This window comes from Ambystoma mexicanum, chromosome 12, assembly GCF_040938575.1.
Source record: "Ambystoma mexicanum isolate Mex_15411 chromosome 12, UKY_AmexF1_1, whole genome shotgun sequence".
In the NCBI taxonomy this organism is placed as follows: domain Eukaryota; kingdom Metazoa; phylum Chordata; class Amphibia; order Caudata; family Ambystomatidae; genus Ambystoma; species Ambystoma mexicanum.
In genome coordinates this window covers 369,457,901-369,470,054 of record NC_090936.1, presented here as the reverse complement: position 1 = coordinate 369,470,054, position 12,154 = coordinate 369,457,901, and the positions used below count along the sequence as shown (strand labels likewise).

General features: G+C 46.9%; 1 protein-coding gene across 1 annotated transcript in view; it reads left to right on the top strand.

The window, feature by feature from the left end:
- LOC138513547 (poly(U)-specific endoribonuclease-like) overlaps positions 1–12,154 on the top strand; it is a 524,415-nt gene that overhangs the window by 165,014 nt on the left and 347,247 nt on the right. Inside the window, exon 3 of the mRNA XM_069628493.1 lies at positions 5,240–5,351. Within this exon, the coding sequence (XP_069484594.1) occupies positions 5,240–5,351 (112 nt within the window). The remainder of the gene's footprint in view (positions 1–5,239; positions 5,352–12,154) is intronic.

The following is a 12,154-nucleotide window of genomic DNA, read 5'->3' as shown; positions in this document are numbered from 1 at the left end:
AGTTTGCCAACAGATCTCTTCATTTAGACCTATCTGGTGGCTGCGGGTCTTGTATATCCATTGTTGTTCTCTTTTTAACAGGAGGGCTGTTATATTCCCGCCTCTTTTGGGTAATCTGACTTTCTCTATGGTGGTCCATGTCAAGTCATTCTCAGTATGCTGTTTCTCTATGAAGTGTTCGACCAGTGGGGCAGTTCTTTTTTGGGTCCTGATGTTAGAACGATGCTCCACTATACGTGTCTTAATGGCCCTTGTTGTCATGCCAATATATTTCTTGTTACAAGGGCACTGGATTAGATACACTACATTTGTTGTATTGCAATTGGTCAGGCTTCTCTGTTCCCATGGATACTTCAAACCTATATCTATTGCTGTTGTGCGTTGTGTGAATTTACACACAGTGCAATTTCCACATGGTGTGTGACCCTGTGGTCTGGGTTGGTTCCAGAGTGTGTTCGTATTGATGGAACCTGGTATTTCTTTATAGGTCTGTACCAACGAATCTCTAAGATTTTTCCTCCTCCTTATCGCAAACTGCGGTTCAGGTAATTGTGTTTCTTCGATGTTCAGTATGTGCCAAGCCTTCCAAATTTCTTTTTTCAAGCGGTTGATTATTGGAGAGTGGCTAAATACAGCTGTAATTGTATTGTCGTCTCTTTTTCTTTTGTCATGTTGATTGAGGGTTAATTCTCTTGGTATATTTCTCGCCCTCTTCTTCGCTTGATTAACAATTCGATGTGGATAGTTTCTCTCTTTTAAGTTGTTGGAGAGTCTTGTTGCTTGTGAATCATACTCTGTTCTCGTGGTGCAGTTCCTCCTAAATCGGAGGAACTGCCCAAAGGATAGATTCTCTTTTAATGACCTTTGATGGAAACTATTGTAGTCCAATAAGGAGTTTCTATCGGTTGGTTTTTGAAAAACCGTAGTTTCAAATGTCTGACCTGTCCTCATGATATTCAAATCCAGAAACGTGGCTGTTGTTTTACTTGCTTCGTAGGTGAATTTGAGGAAGGGATTTAGTCCGTTGATCCAACCCATAAAGTTATTCAGGGTGGTGTTATCTCCATCAAACAATAAAAAAACGTTGTCAATATATCGACGCCAGCTCACAATGTTGGTGGCAAAGGGGTTAGTCTCTGGGTATATGTGGTTTTCCTGAAAGTTGGCAACATATAGGTTCGCTAGAGTAGGTGCGAATGTCACGCCCATTGCTGTACCAGCTTTTTGTTCGTAATAGCTGTCTCTATTTAGGAAATAGTTTTTAGTCAAAGCTATTTCTGCCAATTGCATGATCAGTGCAACAGGCATGTCCAGTGTTTTGGTCTGTAATACACTTTCAGTGACCCTCAAGGTTTCCCCCTGAGGGATCTTCGAATATAGTGACTCAATATCCATGGTTACTATATAGATGTTTTCACTTTCCAGGACAAGATTATTCAGATATACAAGAATGGATGTAGTGTCTTTTGTGTAAGAGCGCATTTTGCTCACCTCTTCTCTAAGGAAGAAATCTGTGAATTGCGAAAGGGGTTCTAAAATGGAACCGATTCCGGAAACAATCGGACGTCCCGGAGTTTGCATGACGCCCTTGTGTATTTTAGGCAATGCATAGAAGGCAGGTCGCCTGGGGTATTGTGGAGTCAAAAAAGCTGCTTCTTTCGTGCTTATATGTCCTTCTGCCTCTGCTTCTTCAATAATCGGATTGATCAGTTTTCTGAGTCGTTCAGTAGGGTCGCCTCCGAGTTTTCTGTATGTGGTCTGGTCATTTATCAAGGTATTTACCATCCCGTCATAGTCCGTTTTGTTCATAATGACGATGGCTCCCCCTTTATCTGCGGGTTTTATGATTATATCTTCGTTTGTTTTTAGTTCTTTTAAGGCTATACTTTCCATTTTAGTCATATTGTGGAACACCCCACGAGTATCTTCTGCCTCAATCTCATCGAGTTTTTTGAGGATCAATTTTTCAAAAGTTTGGGATTCCACACTGATAGTATGTGGTGGGGGATAATACGTGGATTTATTGTGTAATCCCGTCACATCTGTTGGTCCTGTGTGGGTATTTTTAGCAAAGAATTGTTTGAGCCATATTTTCCTCATCAATTGAGTAATCTCAATTCTTGTTTGAAATGGATCGTGTGGGGATGTCGGTACAAACGAAAGACCCTTTTGTAGTACATTCAATTGTGTACTTGAAGGGATAAAAGTTGATAGATTCACCACCAGAGATTCTTTTTCGGGTATTAGGGATCGTACTGTGGGATGGCGTTCTGTTGGTACCATCCTTTCCCTCTGTTCCTGGTGACCCTGGGTGATTGGTCCGGCCACCATCCTCTGGCTCTGCCGCGCCCTCTTGGGGCCTGAAAACCCTGAGCGTTTCCACCTCTATTCTGCTGATTGTCGAATCTGACATTTCCACCTGTTCTGCCTGAGTCCTCATCGGAACTGCCACTGGAAAAGTTCCAGTTGCCGGGTCTCGGTCTGTTCCTTTGTTGTCTGCCCCTCATTGATCCTGTGTTTGGTATATTTACATTCCTCTCCTGTTCTTCATAATATGCGTCTGTAGTATACGGATACTTTTTTTCGTGAGACAATGACGCAATGTCCTTCTTGAGTTTAATCACTTTTTTATTGAGATTTAGATCTTTGAACTCTTTTATTGTTGCATCCAAGGCTGCCATACTTTTGAGGTAGTCCCCCACAATCATTTTTGTTGTTATACCGTCTTGCTTTGTGATGATTTCATTCATCAACCTCTCAGACACAGTTTTTGCTGTATTAATAATAAGTATGATCCAGTCCCTTGTGCATTTGTTGGAGATAAAACTCCAATCCTTCCTAAATTTGAGTTCCTCAAGAAAGATTCTGGGTTCAATTCTAATAATCAGTCCGTTGGGGGCTATATGTGCCCGTAAGTATTCCGTCATGATGGCCCCATGGAGTTCAGTTCTGATTAGCTTTTTCCGCAATACCTCCAGTTCGTTCCAGTCATCACCTTTTGTCGCTATGGCGGCCTGTTGTTCTGCGCCAAGTATAGAGGGGTTAGCAAGAATTCCCTCTATTAGATCTTCTGCAAATGCCAAATAGGTTGCTTCTGCCATCTCGTAAGTGTATTGTCAATTAAAAAGTACTTAAGTCTATAGCCCACATCTCTTCTTTTCGATTATTTTATATCTTTTAAAGTGCCCTATTGGTGCACTAACTCGCGGTTTTTGACGCCGCCAGAAGATAAAGTAACTACAAATTGGAGTTTGAAGGCAGTTGCCTCCTGTTTATACCTCGGTATTATAATGATACCGATGTTCTCATTCTAGTGAGAACAATCCGGGAGAGAAGAGAGGATTTAGCACCTTCCTCCCCGAACAGAAAGTCGAAGACAGATATCGGGACTAATTCACGATCTAGTACCTCGACAGATAGAGGTAAGGAAAACACCACCTAGCCTATAGTTTTAAAAGGTTTTAAAAGTACTTCGAGACTGACAACGGTCCCACTTGTTTTTTCTTGACTTTGTTCTTATAGGACCAGGGATTTTTCCATTATACCCATTCTGGACAACGGAAGACACCCCTAAACTCTTCAAAACATTGAAGACATTTTGAGAATACTAAAATTAGAAACGTATTCGTCCTGAAGAAAGCGGCCAAGAATCCCACTGAAACCGGTTGACTGTTGGTTTAAGAGTACTGGTTGATAACCCAGACTCCAATACCCTTCTATATAGAGAAAGGGGTTGCAAAAAGAAATTGTTGAAGTTATCACTACATACTCTATCTCCACTATAGCATAGTGGTGAGGAAATAGAGTGTTTTTTAAATTCCTCTAGTGACTAACTGTCATTGAGGACCTTTGTTGTTTTAACGATAAGACACGCGCTGTGGGGGCGGAAAGATTAAAAACAAAATACCGACCTCCATTTTGTGTGCACTTGTAGACACTAGGAAAGTGTTATAGAGAGGATAGGGTCAGGATCTCAACATCTTTTGTAGTCGGCTCAGCAGCACTCACTAGGGCCATCTAACAATCGATACGAGATTTTTTACATGTAGGGTCATTTAACTTTGTGCTAGGGACTCAGCGTCAGGAATAACTTTTGTAATTACTTAGCCTTCTTTTACACATGTGTTATAATACCGAGGTATAAACAGGAGGCAACTGCCTTCAAACTCCAATTTGTAGTTACTCCATGTATACATTTCTGCCAGAAAAAATCCTGCAAACCAGTGAGTAGTAAAGATTCCTTTTTTTAGGGGGGTAAAAGTATGCTCTCAAAAGCATTCACTTGGGTGAGGGTTAAATATGTGGGCTTGTCATTGGTTTATTCAGCAGAATGCAGAGACCATTTGACAAGGAGTTGGTAACTGTTCCAGAACAGGTAGAGTTTGGTATTCGGTTAACATAGTGAGCTAATTCTAGAATAGAACTGTGACCGATGACAAACTAGAGGTCCCAGCTTTCCAACAGTTGAAATTCACTGTGCCCTCTATGGTAGATATCCTGGTATCAAAACAGTATTTTTGAGTAACAATATTTCAAACTTGGTGCAGCACTCACTCTGGATTATGCATTAAATAGGATTATGCAAGTCCAGCTCGAACTGCCCATTTTCATTGAATTTGTTTTCCCAATAGGCCACCTTTGCCATATGGCGGAAATGAGTGCATGTGTGCTTGCAGTGCATATGTGCATAGGCCCAGGGAGTGGCGCGGCGTCCGGTAAAGTAAGGAGTGGGCCAAGCAGTTGGAAGTTTGTAGGTTGGGGGGTGGTAGGTGAAAGGTAAGGCGGTCATGCTGGGGGAAGAGGACCCAGCACAAGAGGAGGGATTGTGGGTGAGCTGGTAATGACCAAGATAGATGATTGCAGCAGAAAAATGATCTAGTTCAGCTATGAAACCTGACTCAATCAACCTTGCCCGAATTTGAGTCTGTAGATAGTCTACAGATGACTCTAAGGTCCAAGTGCTTACCCTAGAGTTGTTTTTAGTGTCTTCTTACAAGTTTATTAGAATTTCTGATTGTGTACAATCCGGCACAGTCTTAATGGTGCGTAAGATAAATGAACATTATGAATAATATTTCATATATAAGATAAGTGCAACAGTGGTGTTCAACTATGTCTTTATTCTGAACAACCTTACAGACTTCAGTTTTTAAAACATTCTTTTGACATATGTGTATTAAAGCTATATGTAATATTGTCTTCAGCATTCTCATCCTTCTTTTTTTTTTTTTTTTTTTAGGGAAAAGCAGGCTATGTACCAAGTAGGAATAATAATGCCAAAGACAGTGCACCGCAACCACTTTTTCTCTATGTTGATGAAGAACGTCTTCGCAGTGTAAAAACATTTGCAGGTAAGACCATCATCTTGAGGTGCAGAAACGGATTTTGAATTTTAGTTGCATGTTTTATAACAAATGATCAGCGAAACAAATTTTCACCAACCATGTCCGGTTTGACAAGCCACAAGGAAGGGCCTTAATTAAATCTAGTCATAATATGGAAGAACAAATTACTTGCCTTTGTCACATTGCTTTCTGGACATGCCCTGGCCCTGTAAGGCCACTTTTTTTTTGATTTGCATAGTACTGAAGTTTGTTAACATAACATGTTATTTATGATGGATGCGATCTTCCTCCTCTCACAGATTTCTCAGCTTTTGGAAAAGCTCCAGTTGCAGTCCGATTCCCTCAATCTGCTAACACTGCCACAGCTGCAACTTTGACTGTTTCTGTCATGGGCGCACAGTTTCCAGTTGTCCTTTAACTCGTACGTGTTGTGATGAATCCGAGGTGATTCCCCCAGAAACTCCAACCTGGGACCCCTCGCATATGGCCAAGGAAAGGCAGACACTTCCTGATCCTGACCCTGAGTTTGGTGTTCTGCTCGAGGATCACTTGTGGGGGGTGGGGGGGGGAACAGGTCGAGAAGAATGAGGAAATTCCTGTGTTATAACTTCCCCAGAGACCCTATCCTTCTGATGGCATACTGTAAAATTGAAGTTGTGGAGAAAACTGATTTTGACATTGTGGACTCAAGTCCCGCCCACACCCAAAGGAGAGTGGGAGGCATAAAAGCCCACCACACCCCAGGTGCATTCCATGAAGAAGAGCAATACCAGGAGGTGGAGTATTTGTGACGCCTACATATGGCAGCAGAAGCAGAAGTTAGCGTAGAGCAGAGACGCTGGGACCACTATCATATGGCGAACGGAGTCCAGTCCTTGGAGAGTCTCTGCAGTCCGAAACCTTGATTTCAGAGGTTGTGCAGTGGGAAACGTTGGGTTTGAAGTGGTTTGAAACGCATTTTAAGGTGGTCGAGCTGGCTTGATAACAGATCAAAGTGGGCAAACCGTGCCCAAATCTGGTTCTTGATTTCTGGTTGCTCAGGTACCCCGTGCAAGGTATCCAGGGGCAAAGCAGATAGTTTGTTGTGTGCTTCCCAGCCATGAAGGTATTTAGAGAACACTTGCAGGGACTGCCATCTATGGTGAGCAGGTTGGTCTGTACAAGTGGTCTTCGCATGCAGGAGGCCTTGTCCAACCAGCAGATTGCCACGAAAGTTCCTCTTGGATGGTTGAGGGAAAAGACTTGCCATTTTCCTGGAGATTTTTATGTTCACTTGCATGGAAGAGAACTTCATAGCAGACTGTATTCCACCACACATTTCCTGGAATGATCCTTCAGTAGTCCATAGATGATTTAACAGAGATGAACACTCCCTTAAAGTATTGGTTCTCTTCCAGCTTTTTCTGAACAGTGTCCAGCCCTAGCTGCTGTTGAGTCTTTTGCGTGGTGATATACCCTGAGTGCTTTGCCTGCTGCAAGTGAAGAGGCGGCACAGGAAGTGTGAGAGCCCTGGGAGAATACAAGATGATGGGTCCCTGCTGTAGACTGAGGCTTGTCAACTGGCTACTCTAACTGTGCCCTCTCTGTCTGCCTGCATATAACAGTCCTTGTTAATTACCACCCTGGTGTGAGCTCTCTCCATTGTCCTGCTAGGGCCCACCACAAAGCAACATAGCCACAGGGAGGTTTTCTGTCTTCTAGGGAAGATGCCAAGCCTTCCTAGAGAGATCAAAAGGGGGTTTCCTGGACTCGGGCCAAAAGGTTGTTACTGGGTGAGACCCGGTTCCCCGGCCCTGATGCACAGAAGGGCCCGTCAGCGAGTCATTAGCAACTAAGGTGACAATAGTATGACACCAATGGGTTTTGGCCAGTAGAATTGTTGAATCCCAGTGACCGCCATGTCAAAACCAGACCTAGCTTATATTCCGTGTTTTGCAACCAGAATCCGATTAGCAGACCTCACTTTCAGAGATTGATCTACCAGCATCATTTTGCCTTACAAATTAAAAAAGGCGACGCTATATCACCCTAAAATATGGCATTCTGTCACAGGTATACTCTCAAAATCATATCCCTCAGAAGGCACATTAATCACCTTCTCCACTCGCATCTCGGACATCTCTAAAAAGTCCAACTAGCAGCTACACCTGCTCAGAGGTACTCTTCCTTCTCTCACCTTACCCAGTCGCTCACTGTCTCCACAGCCGTGGTTCTCTCAAGGCTGGACTACTGCAAAAGCCTCTTTCTCAACCTTCCTGCCTCTGCTCTGCGCCCTCTGCAACTCATCCAGAACAGAACTGCGGGACTTATCCTTGGCCTCAAGCCCAGGGACCGCATCTTTCTGGCGTTGAAATCCCGCCACTTGCACCCTGTGGCTGCAAGGATTAAGTTCAGGATGCTCTGCATTGTCCACAAGGCTTTCTGGGGCCTGGGACCTACCTATCTACAATGATGCCTACCTAAATACTGTCCTTCACAAGCCCTCAGCTTATCTACCGCCAACCTCTCTCTCTTCTTTTCCGCACAGCCTACTGACTGGCCGCCTGGTGTACCACAGAGTCTCACAGGTCCCTGGCACCATCGCCAGTCCTCTCGCACTTGCCTCATTGTTACTGCACTTGGTCAATAGACCCATGAGAGTGGCATCTCTCAGCACTTACCCCAGCTCTGACTGACTGGGCTCACCTGGTTCCCCCCTCAGCACCCCTTGCACTTGTCCCTCCCTCTCCTGCACATGTCTGCGCACTTGCATAATCTGAATGTACCATGCCGTGAAGATAGTCTACCTGTTTTTCCCTTGTTTTCCCCTCCTTGCATGGTCGCGCCTCAATGCACTTGGAAAAACTGCAGAATCGTTGTCAGACCTATTTGCTGTTATCTACACTGTTAATTGTACTATATGCACTTGTGCCATGCACTTACTCTCCCTAGTGCAGACTTGTATCATTCAGAAATTCAAGGGCTCTGAATGACTGTTGTTTTTTCCCCTTGTTCCCTCCCTCCTTGAGCGCTTTGAAACACTTGCTTTGTGTACAGGCGCTTTACAAATAAATAATACCAATACCATTGAAATTATGATTTGTCTTACATAGATTCCTCATCTTTTGAAACGCAGTCAGAGTAGTTCATTATGCAGGGTAGTGGGTAATCGGCTATGAGGAACTGATATCCTAGATGAGAAACTACTGTTAAATGAACTGTCAAGAATTAGCTTCCTGGGCCACCAGGGGGCGCCGTGATGTGTTGACGCTCCCCAGCCAGTGTCCATCTTGGGGTGCCTAGAATTGTGAGTTTGGGCCCTCCCAGCATGCCGACATTGGTGTTGTGACCCCCACTCCGAGTTTCTGCTAGCCCCGAGCACCAGCTGTGCGCTTTTTTGGCACCCGGAGGTGCCGTTATTCCTGTGCGAGGACTCTGTGTTGGTGAGCGAGGCCTGGGAGCTGGCTGTCCCCGCCGAGGAGCTCCGCAACGCGCTCCCCAGTGGTCGGTGGGGGAGGTGCGGCTGCTGCATGGACGGCTGTTGCCTTAGCGCCCAGGCCCTCTTCAGTGGAGGTGTGCCGGCGCCCCGAGTCGAGGGGAGGGGGTTGGCTGAGGATCCTGTACTGGCCCACCTCCATCAAAGATTCGTTGGCGAGGGTGTGCAAGTTGGATAATTGGGTGCTCCCCCATCGTGTGCTTTACCGTAAGAATCCGGGAGGTGCTGTCCGCCTCGTCGGCGCGGACGCAGCTGTGTCTGGGGGGGCCCTACCTGTCAGTGGATCGGGGGCCGTGGGTGGTCTCCTGTCCCTCCAGTTGGCCGTGAAGCAGTAAGGAGGCGCTCTGGGGTGAGTTGATGCCGACCCACGGCAGCGCTGTCCAGGAGTTTAGTGCTCCGAGCGGTGCGTGTTGGTTGGCGGGCGCCTCGGAGTCCCCCACATTGGAGGAGGAGGCTTGGAGAAAGCCTTTTGACGGTGGTTCTGCCCCTGGATCTTGGTTTGCATGCCAGCTCGCTTCATTTCTTCTGGACGTGTAGGAGAAGCGCTTGTCCCCCCCGGTGGTGTAAAGGTGCCTTGGGAGACTGTGGTCGGGGTGGCTGAGGCGGTACCTCTGGGCTGCTCGCAGTCCGGGGCAGCAGAGGCGTTGCTAGGGGGGGGCTATAGCCCCTGATCTTTTGGTTGTATCCCCGGATATAATCTCAGGAGCTACAGCCAAAAGACTAACTAGCCCCCAGTCCCAACAGTTCCGACATCAGCATAGCCCGGGTCTTTTCCAGACCTAGCAACTCCCCTGCCGGGCAGTGTCGTTCTGGTGCCTTGGGGGAGCGGGCCCGGTGCAGGGTGCGCTGTCTGGGGTGGCGGCCCACCTCTGCTTGGGGGCTGGATAAGTTCTCTCATTGTGGTGTTGTCCTGCTGGAGAGCTCCTTTATCCGGGCCTGGTCTTCTGTGGTGGCTTGGGGCAAGCTCTTTTTCGGAGGCGAAGAGAGAATCTTCAAGTTCCCTGGTCCCCTTCGCTGGGGGTAGCACGGCTGGGACCCACTCTGGGGCCCCAACGACACCTGTCTCTGCTAGCCCCGGTTGTCCTCCTGATTCGGCTGGAGTGAGGTTCTGCATGAGGCTCCGGGAGTACTGGCATTGGGGTGGAGCCGCCGTTCGTTCCGAGCGGAGGGTCTGCCACAGTGATTGCCTAGGGGTCTGCCCAGCCGTGTGTCTTCTTGTGCCTGGCCACCTGCCCGCTGCTCGGAGCTGCTGCTTTTCATTACCATTTTCCCCACTTCTGATGGACTGGTCTCAATGTTTGCGGAGGTTCCGGCGCTCCCCCGTGTACAGAATGGATATGAGCGAAACACGACCTGCTTCTCAGTCGGAAGCTAAGGAGGTGCAAACGATGAGTCAGAACATGGCTGCTCTATTGGAGGAGATAAGAGGCTTCGGAGCAGACATCAGCAAGAGACTTGACTCCTTGGGCAAGAAGCTAGACGCGGTTGATGATCGGAACCAAGTTTTGGAGGCCAATCAAACGTCATCTGATCTCTTCGAAACCCAGTTCGATATGCGCCTAGCGGAGCTGGAGAGACGGGAGGAGAATGTCTCTCTTAAATTGGATGATCTGGAAAATAGAGAGCGGCGCTATAACCTAAGATTTTTAGGTATCCCGGAGCAGGACGGGGAAACGCAGTCTGACATCATGAGAGCAGTCAAAGCAATTATAAGTAAACTCTTTGATGGCGGTAATATTAGTGAGTCGACAATAGACAGAGCTCATAGAGCAGGAGGCCGTGCTGGCGCCCCTAGATCAGTCCTTGTAAAGTTCCACTATTTCTCTGAGAAGGATAAGATTTTGGACTTAGCCCGGATGAAGGGGCACATTGCCTGGGAGAGTTCTAAAATAATGATCTACTAGGATCTGTCGGCATTTACTTTAGCGTGCCGGAGACTTTGTGGCCCTCTGACTAAATGGTTGCAGTCTAAGGGAGTGCGATACAGATGGGGTCATCCCTTTTCTCTCGCATTTGAAGTTGAAGGTTATAAGTACTCCCTTGTTACGGAAGATGACATACAGATGGTGACTGGTGAACTCTTGGGGGATTCAGCCGAGGGCGCTGGAACTTCAGATGGACCTGGAAAAAATTCTGAACAGCGGAAGCCCTCCCGTTTTGTGGAGAGGCGCCATGTTTGAGGTCATAGGAAATTTAGAAGGGTGACACCACTTTCTCTGAGTCAGCCTGCCTCTTAATTTATTTGGGAAGGTTGTTTCCTATATGGTGCTCTTAGGTGTTCCTGGAATACACCATTTTCTGGGGGGGAAGGAGTCCTGGGGGTTCTTGGGGCTCTTTGGCGTTAGTTATGCCTAGAAGAGGGTGGCATAAACAAGAGTGGAAAATGTGAAGGTGAATGAGGGTTGTTGAGGGTGTGGGTTCGTGCACTGCATGCGGGGGGGGGCTCAAAATGGTGTGATACTTTTTCACTCATGGGCGGCCCGGGTGGAGGCGACCATTGGTGGCCTGGTGTGGCTGCGGTTGGATGTTGCTGTCAGGCTGGACGCTCGGTAAAGCAGGGGGTGGAGGTTCTGGGGATGGGTTTTCAGCAGGCCATGGGGGTCTGTTTGGTTTCAAACGGTTTGGGGTGTTTCTGGTTACTGTTGTTGCTTTTGCTTGGGGGAGTTACTGGAGAGTCATCAGTAAGTTTTTTGCAGAGAGTTTGATTTTACAGGGACCAATCCCTAGACTTACATTTCCAAATGGGTGAAAGTGATTTCTCACTGGCGCTGGGCTCGTTTAATGTGCGGGGCCTTAGTTCCCCATATAAAAGGTCTTTGGTGGCAAAGGAGTCCAATAGGTTGAAACTTGACATTTTGTTTCTTCAAGGGACACACTGGGTGAAGGGAGTAGAACCTGCTTTGAAGGCAAGGTCCATACAGTCTTGCATGCATCCTCCAAGTTCAAGAAGAGAGGGGTGGCGATTGTGATCTCCCAGAAGGCCCATTTCTCTCTTCGAGCCCAGGTTTGTGATCCAGGGGGCCGTTTTGTAATGGTCAAGGGAGACTGAAGAGGAATCATCGTCACGTTGATCTCCATTTATGTGCCAAATGATGCCCCAGATTGCTTCTGGTCGGAGATGAAGCTCAAAATTATCACCTTTACTGAAGGTGCGTTAGTAGTGGGGGGGATTTTAATACGGCTCTTGATAACTTGTGTGATAGGTTGCCCAGTCGCCTGGTGGTAGATTCCCAGCTGCAAAGGCGCCTTGCGTCTTCCTTCCAGAGCACCAACAATGAATTAGGGCTTAGGGACTCGCACTCGGCGCAGGAAGGCCCTGACCCCCTTTTCACTT